This window comes from Acanthisitta chloris, unplaced genomic scaffold (genome assembly GCF_000695815.1).
Source record: "Acanthisitta chloris isolate BGI_N310 unplaced genomic scaffold, ASM69581v1 scaffold6126, whole genome shotgun sequence".
In the NCBI taxonomy this organism is placed as follows: Eukaryota; Metazoa; Chordata; class Aves; order Passeriformes; family Acanthisittidae; genus Acanthisitta; species Acanthisitta chloris.
In genome coordinates, this window is record NW_008676377.1 from 23,131 (window position 1) to 44,587 (window position 21,457).

Below are 21,457 nucleotides of genomic sequence, written 5' to 3' on the forward strand. Positions count from 1 at the left end.
CAGCAGGCTGCAGAGTGGCCTTAAATTTCACCACTCTTTAAGGTGACTTTCAAGCAGTGTCAAACATGCAGAGATCTGTATAAAAACCCACAAATCGATGAAGGCTTTGATAGCTGAGACGCTGTGTGGATGGAGAGACAGCGCAGGGTGCCACGCCAAAGGAAAAGAAAAAGCCCTGCCATTAACAGTGAGTGACACCTTTCTGTATTAAAGAGCAAAACGTTTATTTTCCTTGGCCAGCACGAGGTAAGGGCTACACCGTGAGGCTTCTGATCTCTGCTTGAGAGGTGCTCGTTGCTCACAGTACCTAAGGCCTGAGCTGCAGAGCTGTGGCTGAGCTCCCTGCAGCCAGCTCAGCAGTGCCATTTCTCACTTGTCCCCACCTTTCAGAATGAGCTTCCCTACAGAGCAGCAGTGTTGGCAACAGCTGGCTCTGGGTTTGTCCTGTTTTTTGCTTTTCTCTCCCCCTCTTGCTTTTTAGGTCTCAGTAAGGAAAACTGTTTTACCCAGGAGATACCAATCTAATTTTTAGATGGAATAAACTCCTACACACTCCTGCCCAGAAAGCCAATATATTCTAATGTGTAAGCAGAAATCAGGCTTCCCCTGACAGCTCCCCAAGGATCATCAGCTTTCAGATTTCTCAGGGGTGAGCAGGCTCTCAAAGACCCTGGGAGAGGCCCAGGGTGTGGAGCAGCAGGGATGGTGCCCCAGGTGGGAGGTGATCACAGGATGCACCTTCTGCCATAGCACACCCACTGCCCTAATCCCTGCACCAAAAAATATTGGTTCCAACAGCTGAGCCCAGGCTGATCAGGGCAATGTTTTCCCTCTGATTCAGGCCCCTGTGTGGGATGGAAATGTTTGAACATTTCCTGCAAAGTGAGTCATTTGCATGGGGGGATTTACGGTTGCGGTTAAGAACAATTGTTATTCTGAGCAGTTTGTCTTTTTCTGCCCCCTCCCTTCCCCACGCCCACCCAGCTGTCTGTACATCCAGTGCTATATCTTGCTATACTTTTCTTTAGTGTTCCAGAGAAAACCAGAGTGGGTTTTCTCCAGGCCTATATTTTACAGTACCTGCTGGCATCGCTGGTGACCATGACTCGAATGGCAAGAAGGTTGTGCTCAGTCATCTCCTCCTCGGGGATGACCTTCACAGTGGCCCACTCAGGGGAAGGAGGTGAGAACCAGCTCTGCAAGTCACAGCTCTCCCGGGTGCTCTTTGCCTTCTTGGGGGAGGTGGGCTCATCAGCCACGGGCAGACAGCAGCCTGGGAAAGCACAAAGGTGACAGCAGCGTGTTAGGGGAGGAGAATCCATGGGAGGACCTCACTCTGCACTGGAGAGGTCCTTGGCCATCACCAGTGGTTTCTGTGTGGGGCCCCATGCTACCCCAGAGGCACAGGCAAGATGTGTGCTCTGACAGCCTGGCATAGCCCAAAGATCTCTTCAACCTGGCACAGCCCTGTTGGGGCTCCTCAGCTTGGGTAAAGGGAGAAGGAAACTTCAGGGGTAGGCTCAGCTTCTGCAGCTGTGGGTGCTTGTCCCTCTTGGTGGGATGGCCATCAGGCTGGGTGCCTGGTGGCAGCAGTAAGACCTGTTTCAACCACACAAATAGGGATTAATGAGCCCTTTTCTGTCCCCCTGTGTACCTCTGTGTGTGGCAAGAGGCAGATGAACCAACTTTGCTTGGGTGGCTAAACCTTCAGCCTTATACTGCAAGTTTAGGTCAATTTAGGCCAGTGGGAGTGACCAAAATAAACTGACTCTTCACATTATTTATGATTGCATACAACAAACACAGACATTGACATGTGAAAAGGAGCAGCACCTGAGCAGTGTTGTGAGCCAATTTGTAAAACCCAAGTTCTTCAGCTCAACTTTCTCCTTAAAAGATGGTGCATTTTACATGAAAATCAGAGCAAGCAAAGCCAAACAACAGTTTGCCAGCTCTGTCTATAAACTTTGTACCCATGCTGGCAATAAGCACTGGCTGAAGACACTGCAAGCTGTTAAAGAAGGTCAGGTTTGCCATTTGCTTGCACACTCAGTACGTGTTCCCTTCCCACAGCACACATTAATGCTTTCCCTGCCACGCTGACAGGAAAGAGGAGAAAACATGTTTATGACTAACAGACACACAGCTGGAGAGCATTGAAACCCACAGACAGACTACCTACAACGATTCCCAGCATGGCTCCTGGACATGAACAGATTCCCAGCCAACAAGTCCCTCTGCAATACCTCGGTGCTCATCCAGTTTCCAGTCACTAGGGATGTGTAATAGTCAGGGCTCGTGAAGGACCTCAGGATGTCACCCAGGACACCATATGACAGTGATGGATGGCACTGCCACCTCTCTGAAAAGCTAAATATCTGTGCTTGCTTTTTTCTATTGTTTTCTTTTTTTTTCCTTTCTTTTTGTCATCGTGATCTCTCCCCTTCTTGACCCCTGCACCTGGAAGCTGACCCTCTCAGCAGTCTGTTAGACAGCTGAGTGCTTTCTGAGCAAGAGAAATTTGTATTCACAGTGATACTAACCAGGTTTAAGATCAGCATCCTGCACTAGTATCTCTGTCCATGGCAGAGGGATTGGACTAGTTCTCTATAGGTCCCTTCCAACCCAAAGCACTTGAGGATTAGAAAGCAAACCCACTCCTTACTAACATATTTTGTCAATACTTGTGGACAGAAGAGTTTCTATTAGAAGCTAAGAGACTTGAACTACATAAATGCAAAAGCTCAAGAGGCATCCCATTTGTGGGACAGAACAGGGCAGAGTTTGTTTCCTGCCGCCGACCTCTGCGTGGCAGCGCCAGGCGCTGTCAGAGGAAACCCCAGTCCTCAGGAAACAGTCACTCAAAATAGCATTTGCGTAAGATTTTACTGCATTTCCACTGTGCTCACTTCAGATTTCCTATTCTCTGTGCCTCAGTGTGCTAAAGACCTCCACGAGGCAATGTGCCTGCTCTGTTGCACAGTCTGGACTGGAGTTCCTACCAATGCTTTGCCAAAGCATTCAAACAATTCACCTGGGAAAAGAGAGGGATAATAGGGAGCACGGCCAAGGCCCATGGGAAGGTGTTTATGGTCTCCACTTACAGAGCTGCAGTTTGCTGTCTGAAGGGCTGGTGTTTACTTCCTTCTTACTCCACTGTCATAAGGATGATCCTTCTCATCCATAACAGTGCCCCAGTACTTTGGCCACACCATTGCCTGTTTCATTAACTTGGTTATTGTGCTCTCTCCTCCCAGGCACACTGCACCTTGTCAGGCTGATCCTCCACCTCCTGGTTGCCTTTCCCCAGCAGCCCATCTCAGAGTGATGCCCCTTCTGCCACCCACCAGCCAGCAGAGTCCTGGGTGCTCCCTCCCCTCCTCTGCCAGCTCCAGGCTGGCTCTGCTGCTCAGCTGGGCAGTTTCTGGGGCAGGTGGACCTGAGACAAGGGCTGGCAGGGACTCTGCAGCTCCACAAAACCAGCCTCATGCCTCCCCTTCCCAAAGCAGAGGGCAGAAATCCCAGGTCAGGGGCGAGAGCGGCGCCAGGCCGTGCTGACCGGGCACTGCCCTCAGCAGGGCACAGCGTGGGCAGGAGGAGGTGGCTGCTCTCACCCTCAGCACCCTGAGCACTGCACACACTGCCAAAGGGCACCCTGCTCTGTGCAGAACATTCCACCCACCCAGCAGAGCCTGGAGAGAGCTTATCACTTTAGTACAGCACCTGCAGCAGCATTTCCACACACACTCTGCCTCCTGTGTGCTCCACACAAGTGTCTCTCCTGGTCAGAGCTCTTCTGCTTAGAGCCCTCGACTGATGTGCACTGAGAACAAACAACATGGCCTGAGTTTGTTTTGGTTTGGGTTGTATTAATGCAAGTGGTGGAGCTGTTCTGCCTTCAGCTACTTAGACAGCAGCAGTACAGCCAGTGATTTCAGCAGAACAATCACGTATTCATCCAGCCCTCCCACTCGAACACAGCGAAAAATGGGGATAAAAACAACTTCTCCTTTGTCTGTGTTTCAAAACTCACCTCCATCCTTCTCACGTGGGCAGAGGAACAACTGCTTTCCTTACAGGGCAAGGATTTAGCTAAACTGTGTGGTAACTGAGAATTATTGCTACAGGACTTGTATCTGGGTCAGCTCTCACCCGGAGGGTCAGGGCTGTTCAGAACTCACTTCAGCCTATGGGTTTGGGCTAACAGCCCCTGCAGACCCCAACAACAGACACAAACCCTTTTCCAGTAAAACAGGGGTTTAAAACTGGCAATTTATAGCCATGGAAATGCAGGGCAGGTCTCCTCCAGAGCTCCCAGAGCCCTGTGCTGCCGTGGCTCAGGCCAAGCAGGAGCAGCACAGGCACAGGGACCCCTCAGCACATCACAAACCATCCCCACCTCACAGGCTGTCACTGCTGGCCCCTGAAGGGAGGGAGGGAGGGTTTGCTGGAGCTGCACAGACCCAAATCCAGGACTGATGCTGTCTCATGGCCTTGGCACCACCAGCTGGGCTGGGCCATGCCAGTGCTACTTGACTGCTCTGCCAAAAACCTCCAGTGCAGGTTTCTGAACACTCCAAACTCAGACCTGTTTACTGTCCCTCCGTGACTAACAAGCTGCTAAATGCTGGCCAGCAGCAGGCAAGCTCCCCCTGCTAATGCAAACCAGATAAATGCATCATCACATCCCTCCTCCTGGTCCCAGGGGCTTTGCCAGCACACTGGCAGGGTTTAATGAGGTGCTGAGTTACATGCTGGTGTCTCACACACCCCATGCCAATTCAGCACTGCACAGAGCAGCACTGACACCTGTGTCTGTGTTATGCCATGCTTGGAGGTGCAATTACAATGGGCTCTGCTTAGCTGATGAAAACACCATGATCCCATGGGAGTCCCTTCAGAAACCTGCTCAGAACAGTGTGCCACCACACACGTGGCAGAGGAGAGGCCCTTTCCAAAGGGGCTTAGTGTCTACCCACCCAGGGCTTCACCCACAGCTTTCCACACTTCTATGATTACCATTTGTAAGGTGTTGATTGCTCCAGCAGTGCCCTCACCAGTAGTCCCAGGGCCAACACACAGACATGAGCAGGAGAGTTCATGCTGGTGAGTTTGGCTTGGCAAGGCAGCCCAGCTCTGTATGGGCTGATCCTGAGGCATCTGCCAGACCAGCATCAGGCAAAATCACAACTGTGACCTGGCAAGGAGATGACAAGGGCTTGGGAACCAGCCAGATTTGGGCAGACCCAAGATCCCACCAGGGCAGCTGGACCAGGCCAGGCATTTCCACCCCACCTTGAGCAGAGCACGCGCTGCCCACAGCGGCACAAAGCCTGAACTCTGCCAAAGCTGCTCCCCTCCCCACTGGGAGCACTGGGCCGAGTGGCTCCGCCACACCAGCTGGCTCAGGGCAGCTGTGTTTGATCAGCTTTGCTGGGGAATAGCTGCTCTCTCCGTGCCTCTGTCCAGCATGGACAAAAATGGTCAAAGATATTCTGCTGCAGAATTCCCAACCAGGCCAGCTGCAGCCACCTCCCCATCGAGTAAATACTGCCAGGCCAGAAGCAGCCAGAGTGTTCATGTTTCTCCTCCCTCCTCCTCTTTAGCTGCTTTTAAGTCATGTGAGGGGAATTAATTTTTAAGCAAGGTACAGCAAGAGCTCCCATGGGATTTGTTGGCTAAAGTGAGTCAGACCAAACAGGAGCTCTGCACAGGAAGAAAGGGGGAGCAAACCTTGCCAAGTTAATCAAAGTAGGAAAACTAATACAAACCCAGAGAACACCCCTGAAGACAGATTAAAACCAGAAACAGAGCCAGGAAACAACATATTTAAAAAATTTATCTATCTTTCTGCTTTGGGCTACAACACACTCAGGGTACTGGTGGTCAGGAACAAAGTATTTGCAGAGTGTCTGGTCCAGAACACAGCCCCAAGTGCATCCTGATCTGCCCAGCTTGGGGTGCCCCCACAACAAACACCAGGTCTGGCCCATCAGGTGGAGACCTCTCAGCTGAACCCTCAGAGCAGGCAAGAAATGGTTCATACCTGCTGCTGGCACTGAGAGGGGACCCTGCCACGACTGCCCTGCCCCAAGGGCAGGAGCTCTGCACCCATGGCAAAGCAGACAAGAAATGATTGATTTCTTGTGGGCCTTGTTTTGGTGGTGGGGAGAAAGAACAAAACCTGCTGGAATTAGGTGTCCCAACCTGCAGTCAGGATGTGTTGTTTGGCACCTCTGGCACACTCTGTTCTTGTGAAGCAGGAACAATACTTACCCAGAGCTGCCCCAGCCATTCGGGGCTGGCAGAGTGACCTCAGGTCCTCAGGAGCAAAGCACCACTGATATTCAGAGTGCTGCTCTGCTCAGCAGGTGCTGGCACAGGGTTTGCTTTCCCACTGACCCAGCACACCCCAGTGTCCCCATAACTCCAGCCTAGCTGCTTTCCTGGCTGGCAATCCCGAGGATTTTGGACAACCTTTAACCTGAGTTACCTCAGAACCCACTCCCAGGATGAGTGGACTCTGTCTGTGTGGAGCTGCTGACTCAGGCAGCAGCAGGAGAGAGCAGTTCTGCTGTGGAGTTACTCACAAACATGGGCAGCTCTCTGGTGAAAGCAAACACTAGCTGGCATCAAAACCCAACATTAAGAAATTCAGGCAGCAGGCCACAAATTGATTTGTAGCACACCCAGCACACTCTATTGCCTGACTTCTCACAGTGCAATAAACCAAAAAACTCATCCGAGCCCAGCTGACAACACCAGAGTGCCTGGAGAAAGCTGTGGGGGCAGAAGGAAGGTGTCTAACACCAGTGCTGTGCAGGCACAGCTGAAATCAGCCCAGCGAGCTCCGGGGTGAGACCCAGAGCAGAAAGCTCACTGGGAAGCACAGCCCATGGGAGACTGGGTGAGGGGATGGGGAAACATCCCCAGCTTGGTTAGACCTTGGTGTTGCAGCAGCCCACACTGGAGTGAAACCCAAGCTCAAACCTGCTACAGCTTCAGCTGTGCCCTGTAACCCGAGTTCAAACCGTGTAAGGCTGTGTGAGATCAGTGCCTGTGCCAGAGTTTGGAACTGAGACATGTCACAAATCTGCCTTCAGAGGCTTTAAGGTTTCTAGCAGCATTCCCAAACCCATGGCCTGTCCAAACTTTGACTTTCCATCACACCTGAGACACGCCAGCCACGCTCTAGTCCTGTAAAAGGGTTGCTGTAAAAGATGTGATGGCTGGCATCGCACTTGTGCTCCTGCCACATCTCTCCTTTTTCCTTTTGCTTGCTCCATACTTATAACAGAAGTCATTTCCACTTTATTCTAACAAATGACAAGGAATAAAGGCCACTGACTCTCTCGTTGTCCATGCAGTGGCACATGCTGCACCTCGTGGCAGTGGGCCCAGATCCCCTGCCTGGCTTCCAAACACCAGTGCCTACAAATGCTTTCCTGCTGCCCCTTCTGCACCCATGGCCCAGGGATGGCTCCTCTGTGCCCCCTCTGCCTGTCCCACACCAGGGCCCTTCTCCCATGCCCTGTGAGCCCACACCACACCTACACACGTTCAGCAGCAGGAGATGCTTTCAAAGTATCTGTCCCTTAATAAACAGACACTTCTCAATCAGGCACAAAACACAATCAGGGAATTTGAAGCTGTCAAAGCAAGACAGAGCCCTCCACAACCTTTGAATGCACCAGTGGGGAGCACATTAATGCTCTAATACAAACTAAGTAAAAATTAATAACAGGAAAAAAGGCAACTCAGTGGAAAGCTACTGAAGGTGTATCTTCAGGAAAAATCGATTCTCAAACAAAACCTGCTATGATAACACTATTTCCATCATTGTAGAGTAAAGATATATTTTATCAGAGCAATCTGTGTTATTCTGGTATATTAAGGCATGTAGCAATTGTGAATTTGGAGTACAGTGCCAATAGTTTCAGTCTGCAGAGTGGTCAGTGTCTGTCAAAACAGAATTTTCGGACTAAAAACACCAAACCCCTTAAAACAAGGACAGGAATGAATACCTGCAGAATAAATGCTAAAAAAGCAAATCCAATACCACAGCGAGATGCAAATTTCTTCATAACTTCACATTTTGAAAACTGACATTAAAAAATGTCATTTTGTCTGTTTTCTTTCTTTTGTGTACACCGTGTCCTTTCTTGTCCACTGGTGTTCCAGGGCCTGGACTGTTTACTGACAGGATTGTCTAGTGATTGGACTTTCTGGGCCTTTTGCATCCCCACCAGAAACAAATCAAGCCTCTAATATTGCCCCAATTCCAAGTCCTTGTACTGATATTTTAGCAGGAATAAGTGAAACTTTATGAGAACAGCAGGAACATCTGATGCCTCTCGAAGCTTCAGGGCCAAACAAATCATCACCTTCTGCAGACACAAAAACCTCTTCTGATGTTTCTCTGCCACTGCCTCTGCCTAAACGAGTCTGCTCCAAAACTGAAAATTATGCAGAGTAAATTTAGTTTTACCAGAATTGCTTTGTCCATTGCAATTAAGGAAGTGCCAAGTATTGTCTTCGCTGGTATTTGTTGCCCTGTGTTTTCACTATGCAAACATCTCCCCCTTGGACAGCAAACTCTGCTGTGGGTAGTGGCTTTTGCTTTGGCAGGGAAGCTGGAATAGTTCACTGAGAGCCACATTTGTTGTCCCTTGGCAATGTTGTGTTTAGCAACAATTAAAAAAAAATCATTTCTGTCATTCAAACAACCTCAGAGGCTGAGTTTGAATTAATTAAAAAAATAAAATCACACAATTCCTCCAGTAAATTATTGGGATGAGTCTTTTTCCTTGAAATAGAAAGGAAGAGATGATAGTTTAAGAACTGCAGAGTAAGCAAGAAAATGAAGGGAAGGAAGACTTAGGAAAGCTCTTTGGGAGAACCTGCTGTCTAAAGAGAACCACATCACCAGCTCTAAATACACAAACTAAAATAAAAAACAGCCATGGCAGAGTAAGCAATGGATAAACAGATAAACAAACCAAGTCACTGTTGACAGGTAATAGGTCACCACGAGCTGCAGCTCCCAGAGGTCCAGAAGATACAGAGAACTTGCACATAGCACAACAGAGGGAGGAGCAAAGGCAAAGCTTTATCCACAGTTATGACCTCCTTTCCTGAACATAAAATCCCAAACACATTATTACCTTTATGGCATATGTCAAGATGCAAAACAGCAACATAAGGAAAGGTAACAGGAGTCAAAGAGAAGAGGACAAGTGACACCTGTGTATGCAATACAAGCCACCCCCATGCTCCCCAACACCAGCTCCTGATTCCCAGGAAGGGTAAATCCCAGCACCAGGCACCTTGGATCTGCAGCAATGGCATAACTTGTCAAGGACCTTGACGTAGATCCCTTTCAAAAGGGACACACATGCAATGATCCCACCACAGTGAAACTCTGGCCCTTGGCTCAGGCCCAGGAAGGAGAACACCACAGCATCCACCAGAAGAGGAATTTGCAAAACCAGAGTGAGGTCATTATCCAGTCTCTGTGCTCAGGAAATGTTTACAAAAGGAAGAGATGAAACAAGGAGACTTATAAAGAACTACATTTATTTTTGTTTACAGCAGATATCATAAATAAAGCTAAAACAATTTTCACCATGTGCAAAATACAAATTTCCATGTGAAAATTTAAATACAGAGATAAGAACTATGGAATAAAAATATTCAGTTCAGATTATAAAGTGAAATGAAGACAGGAGATGGAGGAGGAGAAGGACAGAATCCTTACTGGGCGGGAGGAGCGAGGAAGACTCTGCAACAGAGAGTACAAAACGCAGCAATGGAAGTGGTTTGAAATGACAGACCATGGCAGGAGCTCCACACTGGGGCATGGCCAGCTCTGCTGCAGCACACAGAGACACACAGGCAGTCCCAGCTCAGCCCTCTGGGCCAGAAGTGATGCTGCAAACACAGACAGTTCTCTGCGTGGGCACAGCGTCAGGACTCCCAAAGCCAGCAGGACACTGGAGGGTGCCCAGCCAAACAAACACTGTTGGTTGAGTCATGCAAACACACAGCTCAGCAAGAGAAGAGCTGTGGGGCTCTGACCCCGAGGCCCTACCATGCTCCTGCTGAGGCTGTGAGATGGGGCACGGGGCAGAGAATGCTCAGCCCCTCCTGAAAACTGCTCCTAAGACCAATGCCAAGGGCTCTCCCCTTGGAAAGGGAAGCCCAGCAGGGACAGCTGGGCCAGGACCACACCAGCCAGACCCCCAGTGCCCTTGCTGATCAGCCTGAGCTGAATTCATTTCCCTCCTCTAGCTTGTCAACTTGTGGTTACACAGGCTGTAACTTATGTAAAAAGTACATAAAAATAATCACAGAAGTTTGCAATGAAGAATACTGGCAATGCCTCATGCAGCAAGACAAATCCATTCATCAGAGTGCCAAACAGGGCCTAGTTAGTCAGTTAATAAAACATTCAAACCAAAACACTCTGGTTATATAAACTCAGCCTGTTGGTATTTCAGCCTGAGAACCACATGCACATTTCCTGCTGTTAGCTCTGCCTCCAGTGTCACTTGGCACGGAAGGCTGGAGTTTGCATCACTTTGGCTACTTTTTCTACAGAATCTCTTTATTTTATATCTTTATTCTTCCATTTTCCAGTAGGAAAGCAGAGGAGTGCTCAGACACTGCTTGCTCATTCCTGTTGGAGCTCAATGAAAATAGCTGCTCATGCCAACCAGGACAATCAGCTGAGCAATCACATCCTGAGCTAAATTAAACCTTTCCTTCAATTCTTTGAAAGAAATAAGGCTCTAACTAGTCCTTTCCAGGAACAGTTTACTCGCCTAAGTTACCATGAAGGCACAGGGAGCTTCCCATGCACACAGAGCTCTCCCTGTGAAGAGGAGCACAGGTATTACCTTTTCCAGACCATTAACTCAGCAGCAGGTTAAATGATCATGCCAAAGCTCTGTTAATATACCAGACACACACAGAGTTTGCTCCAAAAGTTTCAAAACCAAACCCAAACACACAATGAAATGCTGTCAAATGACAGTGTTAGTCACACAACTTTGGAACTGGCAAGCAGAAAAAAAATCACCTGAGAGCAGAAAGGCTTCAGCCAGTGAGCGGGTGCAGGACCGGAATGCTGAGCTGCACTAACAGCAGGGAGGGAGATTGACAGAGACACACCAGGGAAGAAAACAAAGAGCTTAACTTGGTTATACAGGAAAGCATCAGAAACATTACATAGGCACAAAGAAGAATTGGCCGAAATGAAACTGCCTTTTTGCCATTGAATTATGAATCAGGACAAATAGGGATGAATATTACTGGTAGAATATTCAGATGAAGAAATCAAAAAAATCTACCAGTAAAAACCTCTCCCAACAGAATCACTTGCAAAATCCCAGTGGAATATGCAGGGTAACCAAGATTCCTCAGGAAAACATTTTCATTAGGACAGTTCCTGAATCCTGTTGTGGAAATGTATGGATTTTATTCCCCATTATATAAACCTATATAAAGCCAATACCACATTTCAAATTTTTAAGAAGTCCTATTTTTAAACTTCTACTAGCAAGTAATTCATTCACTTCAAGTTTATTGGTCAGAGATTTCCAATTTTTTTATTGTATCACATTTTCTTTAAATTTGCTACTATTCTCACTCTGCTGAAAAAGCAGAAAATTTCCTGTAGCAAACAGCAGGCAAAAACTTCAGGAACAGAACTGAAATCAGGACAAACTGGAATCAAAATCGACAGCAAGCCAATTTTAAAATGTTATCCCTCAGCAGTTTGCTGTGCCACAGGAGCAACATGGTAAATCACACTGCAGATTTTCTGGTTTTTAGGCTGAAACAATGACTGTCATTAGCAAATAATTAAAATCATACAGTGATTCAAAGTGTTGGGGTTTTTTTAAATGCTATCAAAAGGTACAGATACATTTCTTCACAGGTGTACAGATGCCTCCCATGTTCCTGGAACTGCTGCTGTGTCTGCATACATTGATCAATTTTTTCCCCAAAATACATAACCACTCTAAAATGTGAAAAGCTTTACCCTCATAGCATAAAGAAAGTTGAACTATCTGGAGGAAAGATCCAGTTGTCATTTATTTTAAACAGAAGACAGATTTCCTTTTAACACCTAAGCAGCAAAACAATTCAAATCATGTCTCCCCACGTCACAGCAGAACCAAAATAAACCCACCTGGGAAGGTGATCCCCAGCTCGAGCACTGACTGACTGCAACAGCATTTCCTAGGGTTTATGCCACATTCTTTTGGTTACAAACAAATGCTAGGGACACTTTATGTTTAGGCTCCACATATTGCCATGTTTCGTGGCAGGGACTGTGCTCACCTCTCTGTCTAATCAGGCTGAAAGCAGTCACAGTTTGGGATGCCAACACATCCTTGGCTGTTAAACACATTATTTAACCTGCCCAGGCACCTACTGATTAAGGTAGACCTTGTGGAGAGGTGTCTGAAAGGAATTTACTGAGTGGCTGCTCCAGGTGATGGAATTTCATCGTTCTGCCATCAGCTGAACACATGGAAATGAATTAAATACCCAGCTAAGAAGTAATCTCCCTAGAAAACATTTATGGGTTTCTGCTGTTTGTTCCAAAAGACAAGGAGCAGTGCCTGCCCAGAGCCCAGCAGCAGTGACTTCAGTCACACATGGGTACTCCACACATCAATACTCCTCAAAACAGGCACCTCATGAGGAAGACTCAACTCAAGGGATGTCAGGACTAATGACACTACTTGCAATTTCAATCAAGCCTTCACTCAACCACTATTTGCTCCTCAAATTTATTTATAAACTTTAAGTAAGTTAGTAGAAGAGGTAATAGCCACTGTCAACAAAGGGTCTGTATGACATGTAAGCAGTGTGAGGTATGACTAGGAGCAACGTGAGCTATGTACATGATTTTTGGAAAACATATCCATTCATGTTATAAACCTCACAACCCAGAGCAGAGATGAAATGAGGGGAAAAAAAGAGCTATGTGCCATATTCAGGTTTCAAAACCAGTCCCTTGTCAAAACTAGTCCCCAAACATCTGAAAGAACACACATTCTTTCTTGGTCTGACTTAACAAAAAAAGAAACAAAAAAAGGGGAGGGGGAAGCAGTGAGGAAAATGGTCTCAAAATGTACCATCTTCCCCAATTGTCTGATCACAGAGTAATACAGGGAAGAAAAAAATCATCTACAAAATATCCTTCATCTGTCTCTGTGGCCTGGAAATGTGTCTGGACTCTGTCCTTCATGCTCTAACATACAGTACATTTTATGTTGAAAGTTTTGATTGTACCTTGCCTGTATCAGAAGGAATCCACCACTCATTGACATCGTGCATTAAATCGCAAGAAAAGTTTAAAAAAAAATTAAAATCTCCAAACCAAAAACTCCCCTGTAGAAAATAGTCAGGCTGTTAATTTTGAAAATCTGAAAGGCACAACTGAGCAAGACACATAGAAGAATTCAAACCCTACAGAATCTTTTCACCCATTCAAGCACATTTTCAAGTGACAGCTCTGCTTCCCGGTACATGTGAGCGAGTACCTCCAGGAGAGCACAGAGGAGGGGCACACCCAGGCTCAGCAGTTCGTACAGGTAGGTATAGTTATAGGCATTGTCCCTGAAATGGAGCTTGGCAGCGTGCAGAACACCATGCATCCAGTTAGCCAGGCGGCTGGGAATGTCAAGCAGCTCCCTCGTCACCCGCAGGGGCCAGCCCAGCGAGCCCCCCAAGAAGGAAGCCAGGATACCTGGGGACCTGTCCTCTGGACTGCTGGCAGCACACAGAGTGCTTTCTGGGCTGGTCTCTGGGCCTTTGGATTCCACTTTCTTCCATGCTTCCGTTGCCTCCTTACACAAAGCAGCAAAAAAAAAAAAAAAAGTTTAGATATGCTTCTGGAGTATGTAAGCTCAGTTTCTGCTACTGTCTTCAAGTCTTCAAATAGAATCATAGAATTTAAGGAATGGACCTTACAGATCACCCAGCCCCAACCCCTGCCCTGGGCAGGGCCACCTCCCACCAGAGCAGGTTGCTCAAGGCTCATCCAGCCTGGATTGACACCACCAGGGTTGGGGCAGCCACAGCCTCCCTGGGCAACCTGGGACGGTGTCTAGAAAGGAAATAGATTTTCATTTCCAATTTCTCTTTAGTTCAACTTTGCTTAGGAAAACTAAATTCCATTGAGAGCCAGATTATAAACATGCCAAATTCACAGAACCAGGAGCTTTATATTTTAGCACTGATTTTGCTACTTCTGCACATCAGGGAGAAAACATCCCCACACACAAACAACTGCTGCACCTGCTCCAAGTAAAGCTGCATCAACACCTCCTGCATTGCCCACATAACCAACACATACCTTGCCTTGGATCTGTAATGTTGCTCTTCTCTTCCTGTGTTTTGCACTCATTTTGCAGTGTGTAAAATGAGGTTTACAGTAAAATTTACCTACAAGAGGGGAAAATAAAATAAAATGGTATGTTAACTATATGGACTGAAAACTCACTGCTGCATCTATGAAAAAATTGAAATCAGGGTAACAAATGGTTGGGCACTAACTGTGAATAACTCACAGCTCTGAGTGGGTTTCCTTTACAGAGCACAGATTTGCACATCAGTTCAACAACACAAGGTCATTTATCTGTTATTTATCACTTAGGTACAAGATAAACAAACAGTAGAAAAACAAGATCCTGTAAATGCAAAGTCACAAACCAACACAAGACATCAAGCAGAAAAAAAGTCAAATGATCTGCTCAAAAGAAGTACCTGCAGATTCTCTTGGCTGAAACAGAACCACCTTTGCCCTTGAGTCTTAAATCCTTTCACAGGAGCAGAACAGTTTAACACTCTGGTCTACTCAGACCATTTGAAAATGATGAGGGAATTGCAATTCAGTTTGATAGTTCCACTCTAAATTTGAAAAAAAACCCCAACAAAACTTCCCCATCTCCAAACCCCAGGCTCTAGGTGGGACTGAGTGCTCAAGATCTGGACATCCTGTTCTACAGCAGCCTGGAATAAATCACACTGTGCTTGGCCAGTCCCACTGCTTTCAAGTCCTGAACGATAACATCTCACAAAAAATAACCTCTATTCCCTCCATCCGTGTAAATCTGCCACGATTACAGCTTATCCTTGTAGGTCACATTATTTAAGGGCCAGTTATAAAAGAGAAATAAGAATAACTGCATTGTTGGAGAAAATTCATCCTTTTCCTCACCCCTACTTTTGACCTGTGATGGGACAAAGTGCATTTTGGCCACTCAGCTTCTTTTCCACTGAGGACTTTTCCATTTAAAGCTCAGCTCTGTCATACCTCAATTCTTTTGAAAGAGCAGAACTGCAAGTATAAGGACTTACAGATCAGCACAGACACACACAACACACTTACAACTCCCAGCCAAGCTACCGGGCCAGAACGTTTCCCTCGTTCTGTTGGAAGCATCAAGACTCAGAGATGTCAAAACACTCTCCCAGAGCTGCTGCCTTACCCTCGTCGCCGTCGAAGGCGTAGAGGCCGAGGCGCAGCGTGCTGGAGCAGGTGGCACACCTGAAGCACTCCCTGTGGAAGAAGTGTCCCTCGGCGCTCAGCCGCTCCATCACGTACACGCGTCTCCCGCAGAAATGGCAGGTGTCACTGCCCCCCACGGATGGAGGGAACTCCTTGCGCAGAGAGCCCTGGCCAAGGTGCAAACAGAAAGGCAGTGAGGCCGTGGCACTGCACCCAGGCAGGAATCCTCACCAAGGAAGCAGCTGCTTGAGCTGCTGGAAGTGTCACACAGCACTCTTCACACACGGTTCCAGTGAGCATCAGGCAGCTTTGCTTGTTACTCGTGTTACTCACAGTTCTGCAGGTTTGGCAGCAATTCACAAATCAGACATCACAAGGATTTTAAGGGGTGAGTTTTATGCTGGACTTGCACCCAGTTTCCCTCTGGGAGTTGACCAACATTTTGTGACTCCTCACGGACAAGAGCAGCCCCAAATGCTCTCCCCTGGCCCAGGGACTCACATCCCACAGCTGTGGGCACTGGGGTTTTCTGAAGATGAAGGTAGACCCTGCCAGCCTTGGGCAGACACACATTTGAAGCCAAGGAAACAGACACCCTGAAGATTCAGAGTTCATACACACTCTGGAGGAAAACACAGGTTTGTGCTTTTAGGTCCAGGAAGAAAAGCTGAGAGTCTTCAACACTTGTCTGAACCACAACTCACACTGCCACAGACGTGTGTCCCCTCTCAGCTCTGCTCCTCCTGAGACTGCAGCCCAAGCTGGGGCTTGGTTTGTTTTACAAATCAGTTTGCTTCCTACCACAGCCATTCAGAATATTTTTAACTCATTAGACTTTAAAATATGAGACACATTAACAACTTGAAATTATTTTGTAAGCTCTTGCTGAAATTAGGCTGGTAACTAACATTCTTTAATTGCCACAAATCTCATCCTCTCTTGGATATACACACAAAAGGTACAGGAAAAATAAATTGTGAATGGATTAGATGCCACTGAGCTTCCCTTTCCTTATTAGGGGCAGTATGAGGAGGTGACTTTGCTTGGTTACAGGTCAGCACAGATGATCTCTCTGCATCTACCACATCCATCACCAGCTCCTCTCCTTCCACCATCCCTGCTGCCACAGCATGGGTACCACACCTTGGGCAGAGGAGGCACAGGCTTGGCAGGGTCCAGGCACATTCAGACAGCAGCACACAGCCCACACAACTCAAATTTGCCAGCCAGAGGTGACCTTGGGACAGCTTTTCATGTCAAGTGCAAGTCACAATTGTCAAGGCCACATTGTCCTGTGCTTAAAAGCTGAGAATCCTATTCCAAATCTGTCACTGCAATCCATTTTGCTGCAATGGATCATTTCAGAGCATGAAACTCCCCAAAGGAACAACCATGCAAGTGGAAAACCACACAAATGCATTTCAAAAACACCATGTTAATACAGCAGAGAGTTACAAGGAAGCAAAAGCAGCTGAGTTTCTTGCTGGCTCAAGTGTCAGCAGCAGCACACACCACCTCACTTCAGCTCCCAGTACCTGGCGGCTGTGAGCAGTGGGAGCAGCAGATGGAGAGTGAGGAACGGGGCAAGGACCTGCAGCTCTGTCCACAAACTGCTTCTGGATGCAACAGAACAGTCAGCCTTGTCAAACAGCTCTCTTGGAAACCAGGTGTGGTGATTCAGCACTCGCCTCTTACAAATAACTGCACACCAAACTTTCTTCAGGAGCCACCCTGATTAATACTTGTCTTCTGCTATTAATTCTGCAGTAATTGCACTTAATAAAAAGCCTCCTGAAGTTTTAAATCACACAGCCAAGTAATAAAAATATAAAGAGGAGACATGGTGAGCAACTTTTCCAGCACATTCTCACATCAGCAAGTTTTGCCAATATGCACTTGATTCCTTAACAAGTGTTAGACTAAGACCTCTCATAATGGTTAAAGTGCTCACAACCAGGGCCTGAAGTCAGGATGGCATTCTGGAAACACCAGTTGTAAGTGAAGTTATTGTTTCTTTGTGTGTTCAGTCTTACCAGTTCAAGCTGTGGCTTGGGCCTGTGATCATTCACATAGAGATTCACAAGAACTTCAGCCACAGCTCCAATTGCACGTGAGACCCTTCCTACAGTGGCCTAACCACAAAGGGGGAGAAGATGAACAATAGAAGGAAGAGCTTTAGTTATTCCTGAAAAATAAAGGATTTGAAGACAGAAAGGACAAGAACGATTCGAAAACATGCAAACACCAATAAAGGGAGGCAGGAGAAAGAGCAGAGGCAAAGCCTGGCAGAGCACAGGGAGGTTCATGCGTGGCCAGCAGGATCCAGCTGGGGCCACAGAAGGTTCTGAGCTCACACACTCCTGGTGGATGGTGGAGAAAGAGCTGATGGGAGCAAACACTGCTCCCCCAGCACGAGGCACCTGCTGCTCCGTGGAAGGCTGAGCTGGGACCTGCTCCCTGGCTGTCTGGGCTGGACATTCTGACATGAAAAAAAACCCAAGAAAACTCCCTATTGTTCACTCCAATTTGGGACTTGATTATTGCATTTCAGAACAGGGGTGGGATAAAACTCTGCATTACAGTCCACAAACCATGTCATTTGAGGGAACATTCTAGGAAAATGTATGAGCCAAGTCCCACACAGAAATGTTTTGCTGATGCTCCCAGAGCAACCATTTGCCCTCTCCCCAATGACTCCTCTTAATGCCAGAGAAAACTGGAGAAATGACACTCATGAAAGGAAGACATCTCCTTTAATCTGCTTCATCACACGACTACACCATGAATATTAGGCTGTTTCTAAGCAAATCTATGGATTAGGCCTTCAAGGAGAAGGCAGTTCCTTGGGCTGAGGCTCAGAATGCACTGCAGACAGAGCTGACTGCATGGTCCAGGCTCTCCTGCCAGAACACATGCTCAGGGGCTGGGAGAGAAGAAAGGCCATTTAAGGGACAAACTTCTTTACTCTTTAGTTTTGATTCATATAACAAAACTTTCAAGTATTATTCAATATCTGCACAACCTCTGGGTAAGATCTGCGAAGCAAACTGCCAATTCCATACCACAAGGCTCTCCTAAGTGGTACATCAAACTACAAAGTAATATGAGACGTGCTACTTGCTACTACAGGAACACTACATTGCTTTGTATGGTTTCACATCAGGCAAGAAAAATTTTTTCTTCCCAAATCCTCCATCTCTGAATATGCTGAGCAACTTCTAGGCCACGTACAACTTCTTGCCCACAAGCTCCAAGGTAAAGGAAAGTGTTCAAAGTCAGTTGGAGCAGAGAGTTTACCTTGAACTTGTTAAATGCTGGAGCAATCAGCTAAATAACAAGGCTGTGCTTAAAGTGCAAGTAGTGGAATTTCAGGAAAAGTATCCTTGAGCATGAACTACACCTTGAAATTCATCAGGTTGGCCAATTTCTGTTCTCCACCCATTGGGACAATCTATGTCAACATCAAAGCAGTGAAAGCAAGAGAATTAAAAGTGTTATTAAAAGGAAATGTTCTTGTAATGACTGTGAATTCACACTCCAAGTAAAAGCAAATGGGATTTCAATTTCATTTAGCAACAAGGCCCTTGAAACCACGTTTTAACTTTTGGTCAGCGCTGAATTGTCAGGCAAGAGGTGATGGTTGTACATCACTTCCAACTGAACTATTCCACTCTGTTCTATTCCAGCATCACTCAGTCACAAACCAGAAATCTCAGGGCAGAATGAGAACCCACCAGGGCAGCCCATGAGCACCTGCCACCAGCAGAAACACTGGGGCCACTATATGAACAGGCTGCTGCTCACAACTCAGGCAAGTTTGTACCAACAGCTCGAAATCTTTGGTTGAAAGGGAATCTTACAGAGTTACCTTACAGGGTGAATTTCAGGCAGCAACCAGAAATCACCTAAAAATCCCAGGTTGGTGATTTACTTAGACTGTTGACCCGTCAATGACACATTGCCAAAGCTCTCAGCAGGCTGACCAGGGTGCTGATGAATGTGGGAAGACAAAGGTGCCTTCTGCATTTCCTGCTGCTCTTACACCACCACAGCCAACCAAAACTCAGCCTCGGTGGTATTTTCATCAAACAAAGGAAATACACTCTCTGCCTCTAAAAGCATGTAAGGCTTTCCCTTTGTTCTTTCATATCTTTAATGATTTTCCTGGTCTTATTTTGCTTTGAGGGTGATTTATTTACTTTTGGTACAACCTGCTACATATGTATTTTCCCTCTGAGATAAACATTTGGGTAACATGACACTGTGTGTAGGAAACACCCAAGCTCTGCTGACTGCTGGTGATTACAGCCAGGGCACTGAAGGGAAGGAGTTGGTCCAAACTCTGCAGGGAGAAAAGGCTGTTGACTGCAACAACTTGAGAGTTCTCATGCCACACTGTGAGGATTCACTCGTGCAAAACTCAGCTGAACAGAACTTTCTGAAGGTCAATCCAGCTTTAAACAGAAAACAGGAATAACCAAAGCCCAGTCTGTAATATAATATATGCTAATTCCTAACTCCAGCTGTGTGGATTCTGACAGCTGATTAAAGCTAGAAGGTACTTTAAGTTATTACTGCACCTTCCATAAAGGAGTTAATTCTTAATAAGTTGTAATAACATGAAACAATATGGTCCCATAGCCTTCCTTTCAAGTGCTCCTTTTAGGACTCAGACTTAATAACAGGCTCTGTAAGAAGAGAGTAGGACTTTGTAGCCACTATTTTCAGTAACTGTGTCACCACAACTCATATTGTTCCACTGAAAACTCAACGGATGTGATGGATCTTCACGTCTGGTAATGAACTCAGCTCCAGCTTGAGGTTAAAATGACAGTACTAACCAAAGGATGGGAGGGTGCTCACATCTATAGGTCATACTCTACACTAACCAAAGGAGGGGACGGTGCTCACATCTATAGGTCATACTCTATGAAGTCTTATAAAACTCAAAACATTTCTATTATTTTCTGGTTTTCTGCCGAGAAAAAGCAGAAACAGTGAGAGCAACACAAGGGAGCTCTTCCTGTTGGCTTACCCATGCTGAAACCCTTTCTGATACTGAACTCTAGACTTACCTAGTGATAACTCTCAAAACTGAGACCAGAAACACAAATCCTGAGCTTGTACCACCTATGAAGTGTAGGCATCAAGATGCTCATGCACATAGATCTGCCAAAGGATAAATGTAGTCCTACGTAACCAGCCAAATATTTACCCAATGAGATGAATATATATGTACTGTGCTGGTGACAGAACTAGATTTTCTTGCTTGAGCTGAGCTGCATTCTGCCAGGACCTCTAGAGTGCCCTTTTCAACTGGAGAAAACTCAGCCTGAGTGAAATCAAGTCACAACAAACTATTGCTGCACCACTTACATACGATGGCAGCTTAATACAAGGCTGTGAGTGCACTTTAAACAAAATGCAATTTTTAAAACATCCAAAGAGGATTGCTCAGGCCAAATGTTCTCCAAGAAAAGATGTTGAAATCTCAACAAAATTATTTCTCACAGAATCTCCATATGATTAAGATCCTAGTTCTCACATTTTAGAGGTTTTTCAAATAGCTTGGGCTTGTTTTGGGAATTTTTAGTCTCTTTGCAGAGTCACAACAGTTCTCCAAACCAAACAAGCATCAGCCCTCAATGTTTTGGAAACCATTACTTAGCTTAAGACCCATCACATGCTACACCTCTGAGGTCATAAAAAGTAAGAGGTAAATCCAGGCAAAGGAATTATTTTGAAGCTGAAGGGAATTAGGGGATTACTGCAGTAAGGCACCTGCTGAGCTTGCAGTGTCCTTGAAGGGCTGTGGATTTCCCTGGCTAACAGGAGCCAGGGAGTCATTTCAACACAGCTCTGGCCCAGCTGAGGAACATGCCCTTCGCAGATTGCAAGTCAGCTCAGTGTCTACCTGCTCAGTCACTG

The 21,457-nt window shown here is 46.5% G+C and overlaps 1 protein-coding gene across 1 annotated transcript in view; it reads right to left on the bottom strand.

The window, feature by feature from the left end:
• MICAL2 (microtubule associated monooxygenase, calponin and LIM domain containing 2) overlaps nt 1–21,457 on the bottom strand; it is a 73,025-nt gene that overhangs the window by 18,630 nt on the left and 32,938 nt on the right. The window contains exons 16-19 of the mRNA XM_009076106.1: nt 15,510–15,696; nt 14,375–14,463; nt 13,490–13,862; nt 1,081–1,273 (exon numbers count right to left, since the gene is read on the bottom strand). Coding sequence (XP_009074354.1) covers nt 1,081–1,273; nt 13,490–13,862; nt 14,375–14,463; nt 15,510–15,696 — 842 coding nt within the window. The remainder of the gene's footprint in view (nt 1–1,080; nt 1,274–13,489; nt 13,863–14,374; nt 14,464–15,509; nt 15,697–21,457) is intronic.